This window comes from Ursus maritimus, unplaced genomic scaffold, assembly GCF_017311325.1.
Source record: "Ursus maritimus isolate PB19 unplaced genomic scaffold, ASM1731132v1 scaffold_2, whole genome shotgun sequence".
Classification (NCBI taxonomy): Eukaryota; Metazoa; Chordata; class Mammalia; order Carnivora; family Ursidae; genus Ursus; species Ursus maritimus.
Genome location: NW_024424452.1, coordinates 64,625,030 through 64,650,993, shown reverse-complemented (window position 1 = coordinate 64,650,993; position 25,964 = coordinate 64,625,030). Strand labels below are relative to the sequence as shown.

General features: G+C 44.8%; 1 protein-coding gene across 7 annotated transcripts in view; it reads left to right on the top strand.

The window, feature by feature from the left end:
- PLD5 (phospholipase D family member 5) overlaps positions 1 to 25,964 on the top strand; it is a 421,522-nt gene that overhangs the window by 375,911 nt on the left and 19,647 nt on the right. For 5 of the 7 annotated variants that reach the window (XM_040636059.1, XM_040636062.1, XM_040636063.1 and 2 more), the window contains 2 exons: positions 1,423 to 1,537; positions 8,170 to 9,305. In XM_040636059.1, coding sequence (XP_040491993.1) covers positions 1,423 to 1,537; positions 8,170 to 8,426 — 372 coding nt within the window. In that variant the 3' untranslated portion in view covers positions 8,427 to 9,305. Of the gene's footprint in view, positions 1 to 1,422; positions 1,538 to 2,527; positions 2,860 to 8,169; positions 9,306 to 25,964 lie in introns of those variants that run through there. The other 2 variants (XM_040636061.1, XM_040636060.1) reach the window with 2 other exon arrangements.

Here is a 25,964-nt window from a genome sequence, read left to right as displayed (position 1 = left end):
ACCTGGCCCTGGGGTGATTAGGGCAAGTGGATAGTGGCCCAGCGTTTGAGCCCATAAAGGAGGTGGTTCAGGGTATGGGCCACGGACTGTTTGGTTTACATATGAGAAGTGCTCTCACGGGCAAGTTGTTTGCTATCTCCAGGAATTAGCCAGCCCTCGGAAGTGCAGTCCCTCCAGGCTCAGCAGGGCCCAGATGTCAAAGCATCAGAACACACAAAAAAGTCTGGTCTCTTTCTCTATGATTTTGTGTTGGTTTTTTTTTTTTAATTTTAGATTCTATATACAATTGATATCATACAGTATTTGTCTTTCTTTCTCTGACTTATTTCACTTAGAACAATGCCTTCAAAGGTGCATCCATGTTGTCAAAAACGGTAGCATCTCCTCATTTTTATGGCTGAATTATATTCCGTTGTACAGATATATCACAACCTCTTTACCCATTCATCCGTTAGTGGGCACGTAGGTAGCTTCCATGTCTTGGCTACTGTGGATATTGCTGGTTTAAAACTGTAAATGACGTCTCCATTTCTAGATGACATCTCATTTTTCTCTCTGCCTCCTCTTCCCATCAAACACGCATGATCCTGCAGACCTAAGATATTCATTCCAGAAAGATTCTACGCAGTTCTGTTCAGCCTTTTCCAGCACGAAGGAGACGCGAGAGCTCACCTTTGATGGTGTGTCATCCGTGGGCTCGGTCACAGTTCAGGCCTCATCTGAGCTGTTACCACTTCCAGCAGATTCTAGAAGCTCCAGCCTACCTACCTCCACTGTCAGCCCCCTCTCTTATCCCCCCACAGCCCTGGGCCTGAGGGCTTTTGGGGTTACATTAAAGTTGAAAATCAGGATTCATGGTTTGAAGTGCTGATTTTTTTGACTTGCTTATTAAAAGAGCTTGTAGACCTAGGTGTTAAGATGGAAAGCATTTGTTCCCTTGGCAGAATCTCTTTTGACCTTTGCAAACCCCCAGCTGAATTAGCTAGTCATTGACACGGCCCTGCTGCTTTTTAGAATGTATGCAACATGGAGGAATATTCATTCAGTTCATTGGCATGCGTGACAGAAAGCACCCTGGGCAGACCTCAAATGCCAGCGCACCCCGAGGAATAAGACAATGAGAATTTAAAAACCTTCTGGCCCTCATGCTGTTGAAAGAATGAATTTTGTGTTCATTTTGCAGCTTAAAAGTGTTAATTATAGACCCAGTTGAGCATGCTAATTTTCCCTCTTGTTGCCCATATAGATTTGAGAACAAAAATAGCTTCTATCTATATGAAGTAACAAGATTATGGCTTGAATAACCCAGTATGAGGTCGGCTGCGGGTATTTGGATAAGAAACCCTTTTGTGCTCTTGAACAAAACCAAAAACGTTCCCTATTCACCTGCTTCCTTAATTTGTTTATTCTTGTGTCTTACAGAAATTTTTCGATCTGGAAAGAGAGAACGTGTGTGCTACGAAAGAACAAAAGGACCACACGTTTCCTAAATTAAATCGCAACAAGTACATGGTGACGGACAGCGCGGCTTACATTGGTAGGTGTCAGGGCTGTCAGGCCCCTTCAGGGTCACGCAGGTCAGTGGTGGTCCCAGCGTGTTCTTCCGTAGCCCGCGGGGCCCTGGAGGAAGCAGGACGGGGAGGGCAAACAGCTGCTTGAACGGAACGTCTCCTCTAGGGCTTGGTTCAAGTATGAGGACACCAGAGATGTCTTTAATAAGTGTTTTCAGAAATTCTTTGGTCCGCTTGCCTGATGTTATAGGTGAGGAGGTGAATGGCTCATGAAAGGCGAGTCCCAAGGGCGCCTGGGGCCTCAGTCGGTGAAGCGTCTGCCTTCAGCCCAGGTCATGATTCCAGGTTGCTGGGATCAAGTCCTGCATCGGGCTCCCTGCTCGGTGGGAAGCCTGCTTCTCGCTCTCCCTCTGCCTGCTGCTCTCCCTGCTGTGCTCTCTCGCTGTCAAATAAATAAATAAAATCTGGAAAAAAAAAAAAAAAGGAAAGAAAGAAAAAGAAAAACGTGTGTGGAATGAAGGAGCGTAGAATATGGGTTTTTTTTCCCCCCAATTCAGTGAGTGAGTAAAGACTATGGCTTTTGCTTTGTAAAGTGCTTTATCTCGTTTGATTTTCTAAGCAACATTGCCAGTAGGGAGGGCAGCTTTTATCACCTGCAGCTGAGCAATAAGGAAACATGGACCATAAGAGGGGAAATGACTTAAACATGCAGATGTGAAGAGGAAGAGCGAGGCCTAGAATCCATGGTACCCAGAACCTCCCCCCCCCAACCCTACCACCTGGAACCAGAAGACACTGCCATCAGCCACTCGAAAGTTAGCTCCTCCATCCCGGCTCCGTGGAAGGCGGTCCTTTGTCCATTTTGAGTAGTTATGTGTCACATTAGGAGAATAGAATATTGGAATTTTTAAAAATGGGTATTATTCAACTTGTTTTAGAAAATGACAATATTATTTTATTCATGTTGTCTCTCTCGGCTTGAAACATAGTAATTTGGATCTTCTCATGTTCCTTAGCTTATGCAAAGTAGAATGAGATCAGCTCCTCTTTGAGCATGTGTCAAAAGCAAACTCAGAATCATTCCATCAAAACTGGGAACTGCGGGCTCAATAATTGGGAAACACAGGGACGGATCAGGTTTCCAGCACAGCTGAATTTAGGAACTCAGATCTGGATATTTGACCTGCGTGTACATGGAGCCGTCTTATAGTGCCTCTATCCAAAAGTGATGTTAACGAATTAAATAAGTGTTTTGGAGTCCCCAAAACCCCTATCTGAATTCAAGCACTGACCCTTACAAGCTGGAAGATGATGGAAAGTCATGTGATCTGTCTTGAGCCCTGCTGCCACTGTTTTCTTGTCTGTAAAAAGCATCCACCCTTTGGTGGTGGAGGATTAAATGAGATAATACATGAAAAGCTCCAAACACTGGTTCTCATCTGTCTCAGTCCTTAGTAAATATGGATTCCTGGCTCTCTCTCGTCTTCTCCACGTATAATGTGTTTTTAAAATAGACTATTTTAGAGCTTAGGTTCACAGCGAAACCAAACAGAAAACACAGAATTCCTACCTCCCTCTGCCCCCTCACACACGTTCACTCAGCCTGCCCGTTATCAGCCTCCCCCCAAAGTGGGACACTTGCTACAGTTGGTGAACCCACGCTGCTACTGATGCACATTAGGGGTTCGCTCTTGATGTTGCGTTCTGTGGGTCCTACAAATGTGTAATGATGCGTATACACCATTACGATATCATGTAGAGTCATTTCAGGGTCCTGCCAGTCCTCTGTGCTCCTTCCCTCCCTGCCAGCTCCTGGCAACCACTGATCTTTTCACTGTCTCCATCATTTGAGTTTTTCCAAGATATCATGTAGTTGGAATCATACAGTGTATATCCTTTTCAGATTGGCTTCTTTCACTTAGCATTATGCATTTAAGCTTCCTCGGTATCTTGGATGGCTTGACAGCTCATTTCCTTTTAGTGCTGAATAATATTCCACTGTCTGGATGGACCAGCGTTGATCTGTTCACCTTCAGGACATCTTGGTTGCTTCCAAGTTTTGGCAATTATGAATTAAGCTGCTGTAAATTTTCACATGCAGGTTTTTGTGGGGACATGTCTTCAAACCCATTGGGTAATAACAAGAAGTGTGACCGCCAGATCGTATGGTAAAATGATGTTGAGTTTTGTGAGAAACTGCCAAACTGTCTTCCAGAGCGTCTCTACCGTTTTGAGTTCCCACCAGCAGTGACCGAGAGTTCCAGATCGTGGCCATTCTGATGGGTGTGCAGCGGTACCTCATTATTGTTTTAATCCGCATTTCCCTGATAACACGACATGGAGCATCTCTTTATGCTTACTTGCCATCTGAATAGCTTCTTGGATGAGGTGTGTTTGGCCCATTTTTTCATCGGGCTGTTCATTTCCTTACTGTTGAGTTTTAAGAGTTCTTTGTATATTTTGGATAACAGTCTTTCATCAGATGTGTCTTTTGCATATATTTTCTCCCAGCCTGTGGCTTATCTCTTCATTCTCTTGACAGTGTCTTTCACAGAGAAAACATTTTAAATTGTAATGAAGTCCAGCTTGTCAGTGATTTCTTCCCCGGATCGTGCCTTTGGTGCTGTGTCCTAAAAGTCACCACCAAACCGAAGTTCATCTAGATTCTCTTATTTGTCGTTTCCTAGGAGTTTTATAGGTAGGGTCTGTGTCTACAGGTGGATGTCGTTACTCCAGCACCGTTGTTGGAAAGACTAGCTTTGCCCCCTTGTATTGTCTTTGCTCCTCTGTAAGGATCAGTTGATTATATTTACATGGTCTATTTCTGGCTCTCTATTATAATGCATTTTTAAATGAGTTCATTTTACACACAGCATTTTGGCAAAACATTAATTCCCTAGAGCGAGGCATAGTTCTTGTATAAAAATATTTAAAGAGCATCCAGAAGGAAAATTCATTGATAATTTAAATAATTACCAGCATGTTCTGGAAATCTCTTCAGTCGTCACTCAGACACCTGCTGAGAATGCTGAATTAAGAAAAATCCACACTAGACCTTGCATGGAATTATAGCTCATTAAATCTTCACGAGACTTAGAAGATTCCCCCAAACAGTATCATCTGTCTGATTTTGAATTCTCTGGAGTATATTTGAGTCTGGCTTTGCACATTTGTCCAGAAGATGGTTTGAATTGTTGGAGGGCTGACAGGGGGGTGGTAGGTTACTTGGAGGCACTCAGAAGGCTCACTGAGGCACGTACACCTTCCCAGTGAGCTTGTCCTTACCCGTGCCATGGTTCCTGGGGATGGCACTACTGTTCTCCTGCCACCGGAGCCGACACATGCATTCGGGAAGCCGAGACGGTAGTCTCCGTACTGGGTGGAGCAGTGTCCCAGGTGAGAAAACACTGAAGCAGGTACGTGATTCTAAGTACAGCCAAACCATGAGGAAGTGAGAGGTGGGAAAACGTGATCACCCCGGCGGAGGAATGCCTCTGTGGGCCCGTGAGAGCTGCCTAGTGCTGGAATTGCAGAGAAGGACCTACTTACGGCTTTGGAGAATAAAAATGTCGGATCTTGCTCCACGCATTGTACTGAAGAGAAAAGCTGACTCTCGCAGAATAAGGCTCCAGAATCTTGTCACTTCTCTCACTTATCTTTCCGTCTTCTCATGCTTCCCCCAAAACCTAGCTCCATCCCTGTGTCCTTCAGAGAGTGTGGTCCCCAGAGGAGTGGGGCTCAGTGTGGCCCGATGCTCCGGCCCTGGAAGCTGATGCTAAAGTCTGGGGGGAAATGCCCAGCTGGTACCATGCAGGCCCTTAGGATCAGAGGCGACATGGAGCAGAAGTTAAGCATGGGCTGTGGGGTCAGACCTGCCTTTGAAACTCAGCTCTGGTCGTTCTTTCACTCCTGTCTTGGACAACTCACCTAGCCTTTCTGTGCCTTAATTTCCCCATCGGTACAACAGAGTGAGTATCATCACGTCGTAGAATTGCAGTGACTATTGAATGAGATAATGTAATGAGGTAATGAATTCACTGCCCGGCACTCAGCTGTGGGGACGAGACGTTGGCGTCTAATCCGCAAGTCCCCAAAAGGCGTGCAAGAGCCCAGGAGTCTTGTTCCTGGGATGACCCGAAGCTGCTGTCCTCCAGCGGCTCCAAAGTAACTCTTACCGCGCAGCGGCTACTAACCCCCGGTTTTAGAAGTCCAAGCCTGGCGCTGAGCACCGCACGAAGCCACTGCGTCTGAGCATGGCCTTGCGTGTGAGAGCGCCCGGCCAGAACCCTGCGCTGGCCAGGAGACTCCAACGCGGTGTCCGGACAGTCCCCTCATTCAGAGCAGTCACATTCGTCCAACGTTGTGTCTGTCCTGAAGCCATCCAGGGTGCCGGTGTGGTGTCTGGGGAGCGGCAGGAGACAGTGTGAGACGGAGGACAGAGAGAGAGAGAGAAGGAAAGAAGGGTTTGTTCTCTATGCTAAGAATATTCCATCTGGGGACCCGTGTGAGGCCCTGAGGAATAAACTCAAGGTGCACAAGTTGCGACAAGGGAACCACTTCCGCTCTCCCAGGGAGTTGATACGTGTGGGGGCTCAGAGAGCAGAGGAGGGCCCACAGGGTGAGCGCTGTGAAGGAATGGATATCGGTTCTCTGGATGGCTCTCCCCGCGCAAATGGCTGCGGGGCCTTGGGTCAAGGAGGCCCAGTGTCTTATTCAGCAAACATTCCTGCAGCGATGGCTGCAGGGCCGCTGAGGGACTGGAAATCAAGATCTACACTTAACACTCCTTCAGTTTTCTTTATGAGACCAGCTCTGAACAACAGAGGAGCACAAAACTGGGAGCTGAGACCACACCCAGGCTAGTGGTTATTCATGAAATCTTTTTTAGCAAGAACACTGCTTCGTTTATGGTATTATAGAGAGTTCGTGGAGACCTGGGTCCATCATTGATTAAATCTGTTCACCTCTTCGAGCCTCAGGCTTCTCATCTGTGGAGTGGGTATAAATCCTACCAACCGTGAGAGAGAACAGATACAAATGCCAAGCCTCGTGCTTTGCTCGTAGTAGGCACTTAACAAAGGACAGTTTCTCTCCCCCCTAAGGTCCTTATATCCTGACTTCATCCTTAACTCCTCTGCCTCATGATGCAAGATCCTGATCGTATTTTTGTCCACATCCCTCTATGGGTGAGGCTCTCTACCTTCCTAACTGATGTTTCTGCTTCTCTCTCGTTACTCAACAAAATGCTTTCCTGACTCGTGCAGCTTTTCCCTTGCCCTCGTGGCGTTGTATGCATACATCTCTTTGTGTTAGAATCGTGTTTCCTTCCTGGACGCCTTGGAGTCAGGGACCGTCATTCTCTGGTTTCTATCACGGCCCCAGGTAACCACCTGGTAGACATGAGACAATCAGTAAATGTACATTAAATGAAAGACAAAAAGACCAAAGAAATGAATGGAGTGGACCCTCCTGAGGAGAAAACTTTGTTCTCCTGCTAGAACCTTTCCCTGATGGATGCCAAGATAGGAGATTCGTGCGGGACTTTGGGGTAGTCTCTCCTTTTATCTCCTCCTGCCTTGAAGAAGGACTACACGTGAGTGACGCGGATACGCTAGGCCCCTTCTTGGACAGATCCCAGCCTTACTGCCTGCCATGGGCTGAACCGTGTCCCCCCCAAATTCGTATGTTGGAAGTTCTAACTCCCAGTACCTCAGAATATGACCTTATTTGGAGTCAGGGTCTATACAGAGGTCATCCAGTTAGAATGAGGTCATCAGAATGAGTCCTGATCCAGTTTGACTGGTGCCCTTATACACAGGGAAATTTGGACACAAGGACAGACATGTACAGAGGGAAGAGAATGTGAAGAGACGCGGTGGGGAAGCTGGCCATCTACAAGCCCAGGGGAGCGGCCGGGAACAGATTCTCTGTCCCGGTGGGAACCAACCCTGCCAACACGTTGATTTTGGACTTCTAGCTTCCAGAACCCTGAGACAATAGATTCTCTCGTTTAAGCCACCCGGTCTGTGGGCCTTTGTTACAGCAGCTTTGGTAAACTAATACGGTCCCAAGCGTCTGTGCTGGGGAGCCTATGAGCTCAGCAAATGCCCGATTCCTGGGCCAAGGACCCAGACCCTGGAACCAGGAAATGATTTACAGCCGAGCAAGGAGAGGTTTGTGTGTTCAGACGGGAAGTGACCCTCCTTCCCTGGCTTCAGCCGTTTCGTTGATATGCAAGCTGGGAGCGTTGTAATTAGAAGGCCTCGTGTGTACGTACGGATCAGATGTTGTCTCTTTGAGAAGGTAGTAATTGTTCACAGGATTTTTAAGTGTATTCCTATATATCTTAAATGTTGCTGTATTTAGTGTATCTTGTGAATGTCAATAAGAAATAACATTTATCCAAAAAACCCAGCAGATTCCTTGTTTTGAGTTTCAAGTTGAGCAAAGCTGAAGAAAATGCCAAAATAATATGCAAATATTAATATGCCATATGTAAGGCCTCTTGGAATTTTTTTTTCCCTGAGCTGTCAACACAATTCAATCTCCCTGTCATTATTATTTAGAAAAAAAAATAGAATCTGCTCGGTGTTTCACTAAACGGGGAACATTCCCCCTGTGGATCTTAACTCGGCACCATTCTCTCCTTTGTGTGCAGGCAATTTTGACTGGGTAGGGAACGACTTTACCCAGAATGCTGGCACGGGCCTCGTTATCAACCAGGCTGATGTGAGGAACAACAGGAGCATCATCAAGCAGCTGAAGGATGTGTTCGAGAGGGACTGGTACTCACCCTACGCCCGGACCGTGCAGCCGACCAAACAGCCCAACTGCTCCAGCCTGCTCAGACTCAAGCCCCCCACCAACAAAACTGCCACGTACGGCGCCCACGCGAAGGACCCCGCCAGTGTCTAGCGTGAAGGAGCAAACTGACAGGACAGCTTGCCTTTCCTATTTATATATAAAGGACTTGAGGAGAGAAAAAAAAATTTAATATGTCTTTTTTAGGGAAAAAGCACACTGACACAAAGAGATTCTCTGAACGCCATGTAATATCTCATCTAACACTATCTTAGCGGCGTGTGCACTAAGGTTAGGACTTTTCTATTTGTGACTCCTGACAGAGAATGTCATTTCAGCTTGGAAGTTAGTTTTTATGTTTGCATACAAATTTTAAGACTTCGATGCCTCCTCCTTCCTAGTTTTAGAACTTTCTCTGCCGACCCACCTGGTCGGTTCTTACGAAGCTTAGCATGAGGTCAACGCTTTCTCATACCCTTCTGAGATCTGCTTCTTAGAGAAGTGAGCGAGGCTTTCACCGCAGCCAAGGGACTGATCAAGCCAAGTATCTACCCCGCGAACCGTCTCCAAGACCCGTGCAGTCATCCGAGCGTGAGCAGCTGACATCTCATGCTAGCCTCGGCATCCTTGAAAACCACCCTTTTGCCTCCTTGTTCGTTTTCTTCGAATACCGTCCCTTTTCCTTGGTACCACTTTTTTTCTCTTCTCAGAGACTGTTCTTCTTAGCCTCAGCGTCCCTCTGCTCACCTCCATGCTAGTTCCAAGTACAACGACGTCTTTTGAAAGTGTATGAATTCCTCAGAATGGATACCAAATGGAAATGGCGGTCTGTAATTTTCACCTTTCAACTGCATTTTCCCCTCAGATGAATAGTTTAAAACCACAGCCAGCAATATGTATCTTTTCTCTCAAGCTCAGAAAAATTAGGTAGCTACCTGCCAATATCCAGCAAGCGATTAGGTTTGCATTACGAGAATAAAGTAGTTTTTCACATTTTTTTTTGTTTGTTTAGCTTATGGTATTATAAAGGAAAGGTCTCTATGCATCTGTGGGTTTTAGTTTCTTTAGAATCATTCATTATGCTGTTAAGGGTATGCCAGCAAATCTTTATAGAGCTATTTAATATACCAAATGCTTTTCAGAGAAATGCAATTTAAATACTGTGCTTCACATATTTTACTAAGAAACAGAAATATTGGATTATTGTTCTATGATGTCGTCGTGTGTCGCTGTTTTATACCTATACAACATATAACCCTGTATTAATGCAGACCGTAGCCACCCTAGAGACGGGCACGGCCTCTTTAGCCCAAATCAGGTGGTCACCAGGATGCCAGTCTCAAGGTCGCTCCTGACCCCTCGGGCCTGGAACAGTCCCGCACTCCTCGGCCTCGGGTTTCTATTGGTAATGTAGGGACAGTCGTACTCACCTACCTCGCGTAGACGTGGTCACGGTAGGAACTATTTATAACTTGTTTTGATATATAAATGCTAAGCATTGTGATGTATAATCTTTTTCCTGAACTCATCTTTGTGGAATCCTGAAATAATCAATCCTGGGGTCTCCCAGAGAGCCCACAAGGGGAAACAAACCCGCAGCCTTCAGCTGTACATGTGGGTGAGCACAGGAGCTCAGAAGCCTTGCTGGGGATCGGGACTGTCATCATTTTGCTGGAACGTTGTGTCGGGTCACTCTGGCATAGGTAACCACCATACGCAACAAGACATTGTGCTGGTCATTCTTGAGGACCGGCACACGTGTGTGCTTTCAGAGCGCGGGAAAGCAATGTCCGTTATTGTCTTTTGTATCTAGAGACTTGCTTTCTGCTACGCCAGGCAGAGTGACGGAAGAAGCTCCGAGTCTCATCCAGCCAGTTCCATTGGTGTAGAAGGGCTGTTGCTGGTCAGCTACTGGTCATGTGACTTCTTTCTCTTTGCTTCCAAGACAGGCTTTACTGGATTTATGACCATGAGTGAAGACGGCCGGGAAGGACGGGGAGATCCGTAACGGATTTCCTCACCACTAGCGGCCAGGCCATGAAACTCCAAATATTTACCATATCCCCAGTCCTTATTTGAGTAGGGGAGTTCTCCTGCCCCTCATCTCGGTAAAGTAAAGGAGGTTTTGGAAATGATTTTAAAAAGAAAGAAAAGAAGAAGCAGAGTAGGCATGGAGACAAACAAACATACCAAGTTCAATCCTGGGCAAGGAAGAGCGACCCGGGGGCCTAGGTTCCAAAGGGCATCTGAAGGGGAGAAATGCTGTTGTCCCCCGGAGTGTGTGTCGCAGCCATGGGACAAGGGTTGGCTTGGTGTAGGGGGGGCCCCTTTCACTGTCCCTCGCTTTTGCATGTGATAGGAGAGAAGTGCGCCCATTATAAAATGACCATCTTTGCCATTTTGCACTGAGCCCATCCGTAAGGTGGCACCAGGAACCTGTCCTGGGACTTCGTGCCCCCAGCACCAGCAGCAGCAGAGCCCTCCCTGGCCCAGCGGCCCACCTCCTCAGCCAGGCCACTGACTTCAGGAGGCAGCGCTGGCCTCCAGGCAGCTAGGAAAACAGCCCCTGCCCAGAGACCGGCATAAACCGGCCCAGGTCTCCTAAGAGAGCATTTAATTTGGCAGAACTTTCTTTCGCATTTGGATGCTTTATCTACCCCTGTAAGAGTGGCCTTCCTCTCCTTCCAACTCTGTCTGTGCTAAATAGACAAACTTCCATTCCACCCCCCACAAACACCCCACGAATTATTTCCCAAGAGGGAAAGAAGGCAAAGCAAAAACACTTCATTCGAGACAATCTGACGATGTCCTTGCCAGAGATTAGGACCAAGAGGCCAACTGCTAACTTCCATTGTTTTCTCCATAAATATTCCAGGAGTTATTTCCCAAAGGGGACTATGAGAAGGAATGTAAACACAATTCGAGACCATAGTTTAGATTTTGTGTCACTTACATGAACCTAGTGCCTTATTTCTTCTCAAGCATTGGTTTTAACGGTGATTCACTAAGAGAAGACTTCTGCTTACGGGGGTTCCAGTAAGTCTTTCTGAGGGGCCTGCCAGTCAAAAACGTGTGCATGATGTCAACAGCTTTCATGTAGCCTGCTTTCCACCTGAGCCACGCGGCACTGAGCACCCCCAAATCAAGTCATCGACCACACTGTCAGACATCCACACTGTTGGCCTCCACACTGCCACCGGCCGCCAGTGTCCCCCCTGGTTAAGTCACAGCTTATCAAACCACCAGAGGGCAAGTGGAATGTTCTGGATGATATCCATGCTCTGTGAATGCCATGCTTTGGGTACCTGAAAATGACAGAAGCGAGGCACGCTGAAAATGTCCCCACTCTCTTTAAGGGACCTTGTAAAGACATGCTCATGGACTCCCACAGTCTCGTGGAACGTAGCATGAAAACCAGTGTCTAAAAGTCAAAGCAGACCCAGTAAAGGAAAGAAAAGAGCTGTGGAAAATGGTCCATCAGGTAGCTCTGGGCGCCTCTTTCTCTCCGGGCTGTCTCCGTGCTGTTGTTTGTCTCACTGCTGACTACGTTTTCGTGAGACGGGTCTGACCACACTGTTGGTTGACCCTTTGGAAACTGTTTTGTTACAGCAGTGACTGGTTTGTTCAAAGTGCCTCGCTGAACCTGGGACCGGCAGGAGCTCATTTCCCACCAGCCTGTGGCTGTTCTCAAGTGACTCTGATGCACTCTGACTTTTCTGTTTGTTTTTAGAAGCTTTTATGGAACTAAACGCCAGGGGAACACAAAATAAAGAGACTATCAGAATTTCTTGATAAGATCAGACCCATGGTCCGTCTGTCTCAGGAATTCTATCCCAGAATCTGCCTTTTTCTCGTATGTATAATCGCTTGTGTGAGTTTCTCTGTCCAGAGTTCATTTCATTATCTTTAGTATTTTAGGGATTTGAAGATCTGCCTTCACCTGCAATGGGACCGTTCTCTTCCGCAATGAAAGACACTTTGCTATTGGTTATTCACATGCAGTCTCTAAGGAACAGCCCCATACGTTGAGGACAAATGTTCGAATCTTTGGATTTCTGTATTTAATGAACCGGTGCACTTTATTATAAGCCTTTTGAAGGGGAGATCCATATAATGTCCATTTGACCTAAGGTAGGCTGGATAAATGAATCCATATTCAGCATTTTCCCATGTGCTGTGATTTAGCTTTTTCTTTTCCTTTTTTTTTATATGCTGGTAGCCAAATAGCTGTTCATCATAAGCTGTTACCTTATCGATTTAAGTTGCCGGAGGCTTTTTAATAGCCCCGAAGTCAACCCCAGTTCATTGCCTGCCTTTCCCCTTTGAGAGAATTCCCATCTGGTGGCTGAATTATGAAGATATTGCTTTTTATGGTGACTGGATAGGTATTCTTCAGAAGCTTCTTGAAATAGTAAAAACCAAACTTTCTTATTTTTGACCCATCAGCAATCTTGTACTTGTAGAGTTCTAAAAAAGGTCACCGTTCACTTCTATTTTGGCAATTTGCTGAAAAGAAATGGGAGATTTAATAGGCTGTTCTGCGTTTTCTTCTGTTATGTTCATCTACTAAACTTCTGATTCTGTTACAAAGGATATCTTGGATTTTTAAATGTTTCTTTATGTAAATAGGATAAAGTTGTACCTGAACGTATCTATACTATTAACCTTAAAATCCCTAAATAAATCAGTGTGATAAAGGGCTGAATTTGGGGGCATCATTAAAATTCTCAAACCTTTCATATAATCAAATGCTCGATTTTTTCATAAGTAAATATTATCTGGTTTTTTCATTGTGAGATGAGGCATTTATTTTTCTCCTCAGGGTCCAGACTACGCTCTGGCCCAGTGACAGAGAAGGAATTTGTGGATATAGGTTCAGCCGCCTCACACGCTTCCCCACCACACTCTATTCTCTCTAGGCTTCAACCCATAACCAAATACGCCTGGTGTCTGCTCAACAGACCCAAATTGAATCTCAGGTCTGGAAGATTCCTTGAAAGCCATCGAAAACAACTCCTCCAAACGCACACATCCCCTTCCTATTTGGCCACTCAGAAGCTGAGGACCTCCTCAAGCCGACACATCAGGAGTGGTTACTAGTCCCTTTCACAAGACCCACACAGAGTACCGTCTTATTGATTTGCTCGCGCAGCTTGGATTTGAGACAACATCTCACCTCTGAAAGAATGTACGCGATGGGTACCCTTTTTATACAGGGGTGAAAGCTGAAGAGGCATACTTTTTTTAAAGCTGTCATTTGAGAGTTTAACAAAGGCTTAATAAAGCCAGCTTGATGAATCTGCAATAGTCAGTTATAATTTGATTTTGTCAGCTGTTTCTGAATCCTGCAATTTCATGTTTTAGAAATTGGCCTAACAACCTAATGAGAGACGATCGTGTGCGAGGAGTCCAATTAAATCATAGTAAGGATGAAGATTATTTATGATTTATTTTTATTTTATAGAAAAATTAGTAAGGAAAAAATCCCTCCTTTTACAAAATTGATATCTGGCCATCAAACCCATTCCGTCTGGCCTCAGACATGTTAAAAAATTGTTAATTCCTTTATGGACTCCACTGTCTTTCATGGTTGAAAGAAATCTTAGAAATGGTTGAGAAATACTGAGCTCACACAAACATGGATAAACCCGGTTTCTAATTTGGAGTTTCCACGCGTAAATATACAACAGATCTCGGGAGTATGACCTCAATGTCCAGCATTAAAAATACTGAAATTCCAACATTATGGAGGAAGAAGATCTCTAAAGACAACTCAGAAAGTATGACCGACAACAAGTGATTCAGAGCTTAATCTACGGTTGCACTTACTCTTGCTTCAAAGTGGAGGTTATCAACTGCTTTAGAAAGTACATGTTATCAAAGGCAACATTCTCCCCCCAAAAATGTAGTAAGAGAAAGAAACACTATGGTGTCAGGGAAGTTACGGCATTGATAGAGTGCTTTGAAAATCCTCCATCAGAAAGTGTCACTGAGAAAAATGCTCGCCTGTCCCCAGCAGTAAACTGTGTGTTATCATCCATGTTTCCTGGGTGGATCTATAGTTTCCCTAGAGTCCCGGGGAGACCACATGCATCACTCCTACATGAGCAGAACCATGTTTCTGTCACTTGCACACTCCACACTGGCCACGGCCAACTACACCATGACTCAAAGGAATTCACATATGGGCTGGGGGTGACCTAGGAAGAGAGAGGAACCCAGCAGTGCTGTACGTGTTGAATGGTACCTGGCCCCCCCACCCAGAGCCCTCCTTTACGAGCCCTCTGAGTGTGAGATCTAGAAAGGAAGTGGGCAGCAGTAAGAGCAGCCAGAATAGAGGGGAGCAGAGTCAGTCTAATGACGCTGCTTAGAGCAGTGACAGCCACACTTCTGTAGGTGAGACACCCAGACTTCTTGTTGACCCACCGTGTCTGCTTTCAGGTTACTGGAGTAATGAGTGATCCCTGAGCAATGAGGCTGCACTTTGTGGTTACTGGGTTGCTTTCTTATCTTTCATACTTTCTTGTGTATCGACACAAATAAACTCACAATAATTGAGATAACCTGACTGTGCGTCTGTTCCTTGCCACGCAGAGGGGCCTAACACACTTCCAAAAGTTACAGCTATCCCCAGGAGACCATCCTGAGGAATAGCAGAAGCGCTGTAGTTACCGTGTCTTGATTAGACGCGGGGCCCCACTGGCGATCTCCAGTGAATCACCTGGACCCACCTGCGCGTGAACGTCAGATCCAGATATCCTGGAGTTGTCAAGATGAACTGGAAGACTGAGGACGGAGATGAAAGTTCATTCAGGAGAGGACTACTCCATAGACACAGACACTGAGCTGGAAGAAAGAGGAGGACTCCCAAAGCCCAAGTCCATCTTTTTTTTAACTGTATGAGGAAAATGAGGCGTAGAACACACACTGAGTTAAGTAGAAGCAGATGTGTTATAAATTTAGAAATTGTTTTTAAATACATATCCTGATTGACTTAATAAATGCAAAACTTGCTAATAATATGCTGAGTATTTGGAGCAAGGGGGTAGTTTACAGGGATTTCTGGAAGATGGAAGTCACACTGTCCCCATGCAGTCTGGCGAGGGAAGACGGGTCTTCTTGTCGCCATGCGAGGGATTGGAGGAAGTGGGGCAGAGACCAGGCATATTTAGCCTGGGGTCTCTCCCTACTAAAATTGGGTAGAGATTAGTACTATCAGAAGAAGGTCAACAGTTTTTGTGTGCTGTTTCACATGTAACCTCCTTGTGGACACTCATTCCAAAGTGTCATAAAACACTACCATTTCGTTTATGGGTTGGAAACCAAGTTCGTATTTTGAAGTTTGTCACTCAGCCAGTCAGTTTGTGGTCATGGATATGAAGAGGATGCGTGAGGCAGATGATTTAAGTCTAAGGTCTGCTGACAGTCAGATCTTGCCAATGTAGTATTTGCCTGTCATCAGGTGGCCCAATCCTGTCACACCACAGTGTGACGCTCGGTTGTGTGTGTCAGTTTGGGTGGGTGATAGCCCCCAGGTATTCAGGAAACGTTGACCTAGGAGTCGTTGGCAAGATATTTTGTAGATGGGATTAAAGTGGGTCATCAGTTTCAAGAAGGGAGATCGTTTTAGATCATCCACCGGGCCTGACTCAGTCAGGTGGAGGGCCGCAGGAGCTGAACTGAGCGCATCCTGATGAGGACGAAATTCCACCTCTGCACGGTAGCCCCAGCTCCTGCCTTGGTTCCTGGCTGCCTGCCAGCCCCACAGAGGAGAGGCCAGTCCTTTACGATAAATCAATCTCTCTCTCTCTCTCTTTTTCTTTCTCTTCCCCTCCACCTAATATGTGTGTCTGTGCCCTACTTGCTCTATTTTCATGGTAAAACCCTGACTGATAAACATAGTAATAAGCAATCCCAAACTCTTAGTAGCTTAAAACCACAAGGGTTTTTTTAATTTGTAATTTTTTTCTTTTCCTTTTTTTTATTAAGTTAAATTAGCCAACATAGAGTATCATTAGTTTTTGATGTTGTGTTCAACGATTCATTAGTTGCATATAACACATTTTTTTGAGTATAGTTGACACACAACGTTACATTAGTTTCAGGTGTACAACTTAGTGATTTGACAAGTTTATATGTTACGGTATGTTCGCCACCAGTGTAGCTGCCATCTGTCCCTTTACACCTATCACCTTACACCTGTCAGAATGGTTAAAATCAAGAAGACAAGAAACAACAAGCATTGGTACTAATGTGGAGAAAAAGAAACCCTCGTGCACTGTCAGTGGGAATGCAAACTGGTGCAGCCACTGTGAAAAACAGTACGGAGGTTCCTCAAAAAATTAAAAGTAGGAAAACCATATGACCCAATAATTCCCACAATACCCACAAATACCAGAATTGGGTATTTGTCCAGGGAAAACAAGAACACTAACTCCAAAAGATACGTGCACCCCTATGTTTATTGCAGCATTATTTACAATAGCCAAGATAAGGAAGCAACCTGAGTGTTCATCACTAGATGAACAGATAAGGATAATGTGGTGTATATATACATGATGGCATATTACACAGCCATAAAAAAGGATGAGCTCTTGCCATTTGAGACAACATGCATGGACTTAGTATTATGCTAAGTGAAATAAGTCAGACTGAGAAAGACAAATACCGTGATCCCACAAGGTTTATTTTTTGTTCCCACTGCATGTATTTCATGAGTCAGCAGGGATAGTCTTCTCATCGTGGCCACTCAGAGATCGAAGCTGACCGAGCCAGTATTGCTGTCACTCTGCCAGAGGGCAAGGAGATTGCTGGAGGGTCTTATATCAGCAAGCAATTAAACTCTGGCCAGGAAATAACACATGCCCTTTTGTTCACAGTACAATAGCCACAACTAGTCACATGATCTCAGCAAGCCTAACGCTAAGAAATTCAATCCTACCAGCATTTCTGGAATGGTGGAGAATACAAAACATCTAGTGAATAGTATGAATGGCTAACATAGTTAATTAGAAAAATACAAACTCATCAATGAGCTTTTCATTTACAGTTGAGGACAAATTTATGATGATAAAAAGTAAGGAATACTTAAGAATATAAAGAATATGGACTCCCTGCATAGCGGGGAGTCTGCTTCTGCCTCTCCTTCTGCCCCTTCCCCTGCTATGTTCCCTCTCTTTCTCTCTCATTTGCTCACTCTCAAATAAATAAAATCTTAAAAAAAAAAGGAATGTGAAGAATATAAGAATTTTAGGATCAGAATGACTCTCTAAGAAAAGATGAATGGAAACAATAAAGCATACTAAGGTGTTGAAACTTTGGTGTTGGTAACTGCTTAAAAAAAAAAAAAAGCCAAACTCTTAAAACTTGAGTCAGAGATGTCAACCAGCTGACTTAATGCTTAGGCAAAGGCAAAGATAATCATGGACCTAAGGGATTCAAATTGCTTTCTTTAATGTGGTTGTGTGTTCTCGATATCTGTTTAGGTGAACTTCGTTGTCTGCCAACATCTAAAATAACAGGTGAATAAGAGTGTAACTAAAGAAAAGTGTGTTCCCAGCTGAGCTTTATGTGTCTGGTTTTCCAAAACAAGGAGTCTCGGTCTGGCTTTGCATTTCATGCGCTCATTTCTTGATGTGTGTGTGGTAGCTCCCTTTAGTATGTAGGCTTGCTGCTCACTAATCTTTTCTCATTTCGTTCATGAAATAAAACCATCTATTTTTTAAATATGTGCTTCCCAACTCCTTTAAACAAATAATGTACTCCTAACTTATATATTACCAATTTCTCTTAAAATTATATCTCAGGAAGCAAAGGGCCTTTCAGCAGGATGTCATATGTTCCCTAAAAACTTAGACTTTACTCCCATTCATCTAGGTTATAAGAATTAAAAATACAATGAATGTATTTGTTTTATGTGTGAAATAACACGGGAAAACTATTCAATATAACCAACATTTCTTGAGCACCAATTCTCTGCAGTACTGGAGTTGATGCTGTGGAACAGACAACAATGAATGTCCCTGTCCTCAACGGAGCTTACGGTCCAGTATGGAAAGCAAACCCAAGCGAGGCAAGATGGCGGAAGAGGAGGGGACCCTGTTTCATCTGATCCCTTGAATTTCGCTAGATGTCTATCAAATCGTTCTGAACACCTATGAATTCAACATGAGATGTAAGAAAAGAATTGCTAGAATTCTACAAACAGAAAAAGCAATCATTGGTGCCAAGAAGTGAATCTGAAGGGATATATCAGAAAACAAATGGCGGGGGGAGGGGGGGAGGGAGCCCCCTTAAGCTGGCACTGGGAAGCGATATACCAGCAGAGCACAAAATCCGAGCTTTTAGACCTCTGCTCCAGCGAGAGGTCCCTGCCTGAAAGGTGCTCAAGTGGCAAAGCAGGGCAGAAGCCTGGGTGGGACAGTGCGGTCTCAGGGTCCCCAGGAAAGAACGGGGTGCCCAAGCCTGCAGAATTCCCAAGCAGTGGAGTGGGGAGACTGGCTACAGTCAGTGAGCCCAGGAGTGGGCTCTCAGTTCGGTTTGCCATCAACCACAAACCACAGCATGACTGGGTGACAGATCGACAAGCAGGGGCCCTGCAAAGGGCAGAAATGCGGCAACCCTGCTCTTTCCCCTGGGGAGGGGCGGCGCGGTGTGCACCACAGGAGTCTGCCTCTCTCAAAAACTGAGAAAAATCCCAAATGCACAAGCTCACCTTACACCTAAAGGACCTGGAAAAAGAACAGCAAATAAAGCCTAAACCAAGCAGGAGAAGAGAAATGATAAAGATTAGAGAGAAATCAATGAAATAGAAACCAGATCAGCAAAACTAGAAGCTGGTTCTTACACTGTTGGTGGGAATGCAAGCTGCTGCAGCCACTCTGGAAAACAGTGTGGAGGTTCCTCAAGATGTTAAAAATCGAGCTACCCTATGACCCAGCCATTGCACTACTAAGTATTTACATGAAAGATACAAATGCAGTAATCTAAAGGGGTACCTGCGCCCCAGTGTTTATAGCAGCAATGTCCACAATAGCCAAACTGTGGAAAGAACTGAGATGTGCATTGACAGATGAATGGACTAAGAAGATGTGGCCCATATATACAAGGGAATGTTACTCAGCCTTCAGAAAGGATGAATACTTAGCATTTACATTGATGTGGATGGAACTGGACGATATTATGCTGAGTGAAATAAGCCAATCAGAGAAAGGCAATTATCATATGGTTTCACTCATGTGGAATGTAAGAAACAGTGCAGAGGACCGTAGGGGAAGGGAGGGGAAACCGAATGGGAAGTCATCAGAGAGGGAGAAAAGCCATGAGAGACTCTTAATTATAGGAAACAAACTGAGGGCTGCTGGAGGGGAGCTGGGTGGGGGGAAGGGGTAATTCGGTGACGGGCATTAAGGAGGGCACGTGTGTGATGGCACTGGGTGTTATACACAACTGATAAGTTATAGAACATTACAGCTGAAACTAATGGTGTCCTATATGTTGGCTAATTGAATCTAAATTTTAAAAAGAGAAAGAAAAAGAAAGGAAATCCAAACACGGGATCACTCCAGTTGGAGCAAAGAATTCTGTAACATTTGCCGACCACAGTGCTGTGGCCCGTTTCATCGGTAGAAGTGTAGTTGGAAACAATCCAATCCAGAGACATATTTCCCTGAGTCCCAGTAAAAGGCAGGACGGTCAGGAGATAGGAAGTGTGTCAGAGCTGACCCCTCACTTGCATGGACGCACCCGTCTCCATTAAACCCTGCGTACTGTCCCCCATAACCATCTCACTTCCTCCACTGTCACGAGCCGTGACACAACAGGGCTTATGTGGGAGGAACAGTTCACCCTGGATTGCAGACGATAGGGCATCTTTTACTGAAATTTTAAAACAAAGAATAACTAAAATCATGAGCTTCTTACTATGCTGATCACTGTTAGCAATTCTGACCGATGTTAATGACAAAATACTCCTCTTCAGGGAAAAAAAAACTGTTGATCTAAATTTTAACCAAATGACTACATTTAGTGGGGACAGCCCCCCCTGCCCTGCCCTGGGTACACATACTACTGTTCATGAGTGTCATTCTTTTTCCATTTCTGGTAAAGGATAGAAACCATTAGCCTTAATCGCCACCCATCCCAAGCAGAATACGTGTTTATTCCTTTACTCCAAAAATATCTAATAATCCTGTATTGTATTCCAAGTGCAGTGCTGAGTGCGAGCCATGCCAAAGCGAATAAGATCATTTCTCCCCTCAGGAACTTCAGAATTTAGAAAAAGGAAAGAAAAAAGTGAAATGTTGTATTTTAAACTTAAAGAATACTTTGCTTCCTACGACGATTGACTAGGAAGTACTGATCAGTCCATTTGCGGAAAACCCCTAGAAACGCTGGGCAAAGATTGAGTACTGGATTTGTTTGAATGCGTCAGAGAGAGGGAGGGAGGAAATTGCATGGTCAACATCTGAGAGACAGAACTGAGAGAAGTGGGGTAAGAATTTGCAGGCACTTTTCCTCAGAGGCGTCTGCTGATTCCAAAAGCACGGATGCTGAGGAGAGTTCTCAAAGGACTCAAGGGACTAAAACTACAGTAGTGGAAATCAGGTCCTCCAAGCAAGATGGGCCCTTCCAAGCCCCCGGCTTACAGCTGGGACTCTGCAGGGTAGTGTGTGAGGAGTGAGGGTGAACTGGAAACGGCCCAGGCCTATCAGGGGGCTTCCAGTGGTTTCCGTCTCTGAAGTCAGACGGTTTGAGACTGTTATTGCTTCCAGCTTAAGCCACCTTCCTTTTCAAAACCAAAGAAAGATAAGAACCCACAGATCAAAAAATTATGAACCCCAAGCAAGATGAATACAAAGAAAACCACTCCTAGGCACATCACAGTAAACCAGCTAACTACCAAGGACAAAGAAATTAGATCTTTTTAAAATACATGCTACCTTCAACGAAGTGGCATACAAGTGACGGCCGGCTTCCCAACAAACACGGGGCCCGGCGGGCGGTGGGGTGACAATTCAGAGGGCTGGAAGAGCTGCCTCCCTAGAATTCTTTACACAGGAAAAATATTCTCAAGGACAATGACGAAGTCAAATGATTTTCAGGCGAAGAACACCGAAGGTTTTGTCACCCACCAAAAGAAACGCTAAAGGTTCTTCCTCATGCAGAAGGCAGTGGCCCGGACGGAAGCTCGGAGACGCAAGAAGAATGAAAATTAACAGGAAAAGTTAATATGTGAGCACATTTACACAAATCTGAACTGTGTAAATAAACACTTGTTTCTTATGGCAACACAAGCTGTTGAGCCTGGGGAAGTGAGAAGTCAATGGAGTTCAGTTGTTCTAAAGGGCCTTGTGCTGTCCAGGGAAGAATGAAGGCATTTATTTATTTCAGAGTTTAGTAAACCAAGAGTGTACGTTATGATCTATGAGGTAATCATTAAATAAGTAATGAAAATGATATATAGCCAATAAGCTAGTAAATGGACGGGGAGCAGATTAAAAAATAATTCACTAGAAGGCAAGAATAGAGAGACAAAGGAACACAGAAGAGTCCAGACAAATAGAAACAAATAATAAAAAGTTAGATTAAACCAAATTTGTTCATAATGACCTCAATTTAATTGTTTTCATTCTTGTAATCCCCATCCCGTATTCCCCCATCCCCCCACTGACCTCCCCTCTGGTAGCCATCAGTTTGTTTTCTATGTTAAGAGTCTGTTTCTTGGTTTGCCTCTCTCTCTTTTTTCCTTTGCTCATTTGTTTTGTTTCTTCAATTCCACATATGAGTGAAATCATATGGTGTTTGTCTTTCTCTGACTGACTTATTGTACTCAGCATTATAATCTCTAGCTCCACGCATGTTGTTACAAATGGCAACATTTCATTCTTTTTTATAGCGGAGTAATCTTCCATTGTATATACATACCACTTCTGTATCCATCTTCAGTGGACACGGGCTGCTTCCGTAGTTTGGCTACTGTGAATACTATTACTATAAATGTAGAGGTGCACGTAGCCCTTCAATTTCCTGGTTTTGTATTCTTTGGGTAACTACCTAGTCACATGATTCCTGGATCGTAGGATGGTTGTATTTTTAGTTTTTGGAGGAACCCCCGTACTGTTTTCCATGGTGTCTGCATTCCCACCAACAGCACAAGAGGGTTCCCACCTTCTCTGCCTCCTTTTCAACCCCTGTTGTTTCTTGTGTTGTTGATTTTAGCCATTCTGACAGGTGTGAGGAGATATTGTAGTTTTGACTCATTCCCCCGATCATAAGTGATGGTGAGCATCTCTTCATGTGTCTGTTGGCCATCTGTATGTCTTCTTTGGAGAAATGTCTGTTCATGTCATCTGCCCATCTTTAATTGGATTATTTGTTTTTTGGGTGTTGAGTTTTATAAGTTATTTATATATTTTGGGTACTAGCCCTTTATCAGATATGTCATTTGCAAGTATCTTCTCCCATTGAGTAGGTTGCCTATAGTTCTGCTGATTGTTCTCTTCACTGTGCAGAAGCTTTTTATTTTGATGTAGTTCCAGTAGTTTATTTTTGCTTTTGTTGCCCTTGCCTCAAGGGAACTATCTAGAAAGAAGTTGCTATGGCCAATGTCAGAGAAATTGTTGCCTATTGTTGCCTGTGTTCTCTTCTAGGATTATTATGATTTCAGGTCTCACGTTTAGGTTTTTAACCTATTTTGAATTTGTTTTTGTGTATGGTGTAAAACTGTGGTCCAGTGTCATTCTTTGGCATGTAGCTGTCCAGTTTCCCAACACCATCTGTTGAAGAGACTGTCCTTTTCACATTGGATATTCTTTCCTGCTTTGTCAAAGATTAACTGACCATATAATTGTGGGTTGATTTCTGGTTTTTCTATTCTGTTCCATTGATCTATGTGTCTTTGTGCCAGTAGCATACTGATTTGATGACTATGGCTTTGTAATATAACTTGAAGTCTGGAATTGTGATGCCGCCAGCTTTGCTTTGCTTTGCTTTTTCAAGATTGCTTTGGGTACTCAGGGTCTTTTGAGATTCCGTACAAATCTTACGATTGTTTGTCCTAGTTCTGTGAAAAATGCTGTTAGTATTTTGATAGGGATTGCTTTAAATGTGTAGATTGCTTTGGGTGATATAAACATTTTAACAATATTTTTTTCTTCCAATCCATGAGCGTGGAATGTCTTTCCATTTCTTTGTGTCATCTTCATTTTCTTTCGCCCGTGTTTTACAGTTTTCAGAGTACAGGTCTTTCACTGTCTTGGTTAAGTTTATTCCTAAGTATATTAATATTCTTCTTATTTCAGTTTTGGTAGGTGATATGTTTCTAGAAATTTATCCATTTCTTCTAGGTTGTCTAATTTGTTGGCATGTAGTTTTTCATAATATTCTCTTATAGTTGCTTGTATTTCGCTGATGTTGGTTGTTATTTCTCCTTTCTCATTTGTGATTTTATTTATTTGAGAACTGTTGTGCTGCTAGTGTTTCCTCTTATTATAATTTATAACAGAAATATCGTTCTTCTTCGTTTTCCATGAGTTTCTGAAAGGCTGTGTTGTCTATTTCCTGATTCTACTGGGATGCTGGAGAACAGTGACTTACAGTCTTATCCATAAACACTAAGGCGAGGAATTCAGCCTGGAAAAAATCCTGATATGACAAAACTGTAAAGAGTACATGGGTGACTAAGGTATGAGAAAGGGAAAATGAGCATTTTGGAAAAGAAAATGGGGAAGGAGAGTCCAAGCTGCAGAAGAGGCTGTGAACTCCGGGCGCAGGAATGGCTGAGTAAAGCCCGGGTCACGTTTCCTTCATATAGTGATGAGCACACGTCCAACCCAGCTATGCTCGCCTTTAAATACAAATATATGTTCTATCTGGATCACTCTTTCTACTCTTCTCGAATACTCAAGAAACAAGCGCTACACTGAAACAAATCGGCCCGTGAGCTGGCCGGCAGGCTGGGAGGGCTGTTTCTACCCAGCGGTCGCCCTTCCTCTGCCCGGTGCTGTCAGGTCGCCGAAGTGCACAGCTGCACAGCGGCGCTCACACAGACGGGACTGCGCTCGAACGGAAACTTGAACTGACATTTTTAAAACGAAGATGCAAAGAGCGGTGACCGGCTGCCTGATTCTGGCTTGTGATCTGGAATACCAAGGTCGCGGTCCCAGGACATTCACAGGAAAACAGCTTTCTGGGTAAACTATAGATGTCGGCTAAGAGTCTCCAGAGAAATCAGTCGCTCTGTCCTGGCATCACCTGCCTTCCCTTCCGTCCTGGTGGGGGCAGAGTGCTGGGCCCCGGCTGAGCTGCATGCCAGATGGAACCCTGACCCACCCTCAGAGGCAACCCCGGCCCTCGGCACAAGGAGGTTCATAGTGGCACCTAAGAAGCCGTTGAATGAATGAGTGAACGAATGAATGAGGTGGCTTTATTGCTTTTGAGCGTGTTTTCTTGCATGCATGTTAAAGGGATATGCCTCTCTATGTGATTTGTTCGTAATCGAAGCTGTCTTTGAGGCCATGATGTGTTTGTGACTAATACTCTGTATTCGTTGTCCCAATTCTGTGCATTCCTGATCAGCTGAGGTCGGAAACCCCGGAGCAGGGCTACTCCGCAGGCCTGGTTAAACGCCAGGGCCACTCACCAGATAGTCACTCTCCCCTGGCTGGGATACGGCGGCCTCCACAGTAGCGTGAGCTGTCTGCAGAGTCTCCTCGGTCCTCTGGCTTGCCCTCAGTGAGTGTTGTTGAAACCACTTGGATTTGGGGCCTAGAAAGACCAGCTGGCCTCTGTAACTGGGCTGTCCCCAAAGTTCAGATCCAGTCTGTCGGGACACCCTGAAGCGACTGGGTTTGAGGATTCACCCAGAATAACCAAAGTCAGGGGACTAATGTAGAAAAGCCAGAGAACTAACTCACTCACAGTGAGAAATCGAGCATCCAGCGTCAGCCTGTGTGTATTCTTTCCTCAGAGGGAAGACTCTGGGGGGCCTCCTATAATCATAAGCTTGCTTGGTGAGTGTGGAAATCCAAGTCAAGGGGCATGTGTGGGCATAGGGAGGGACAACTTGCCAAGGAATCAGAGCCATCCCTCTAGCTCCCTGAATGTTACCTGACACTCCTAAACAGCGGAGTAAACACGCTGACAAGATTTTGCTTGCTGGGCTTCATTTTTCTTTCTTTCTTCTTTTTTTTAAAAAGACTTTATTTATTTGTCAAAGAGAGAGAGAGCACAAGCAGAGAGAGCAGAGGGAGAAGCAGGCTCCCCCTGAGCAAGGAGCCCGACGTGGGGCTCAATCCCAGGACCCCAGGATCAGGCCCTGAGCTGAAGGCAGACACTTCACCGACTGAGCCACCTAGGCGCCCCTGACCTTCTCTTTTCATGCCTAGTGCAGGTAGGACTCCTTTGGTTCAAGAGTTGAGCAAGACTGCTCTTCGGAACCCCAGGCAGTATCAGTGTCCAGGGAAAATAATCCTCCTCCATGGCCCTACACGTCCTATCACTGTGATGGGCACCACCATTCAAGCCTGCACCCAAAACCTGTGAGTTACCGTTGCCCCCCACCCTACGTACCATGGGTTAGGCACCTAGCGATTTTAACTCCTCCCCCTACCTTGTTTCCCATCTGCTCTTGCTGTATACCCTCAACCCCGT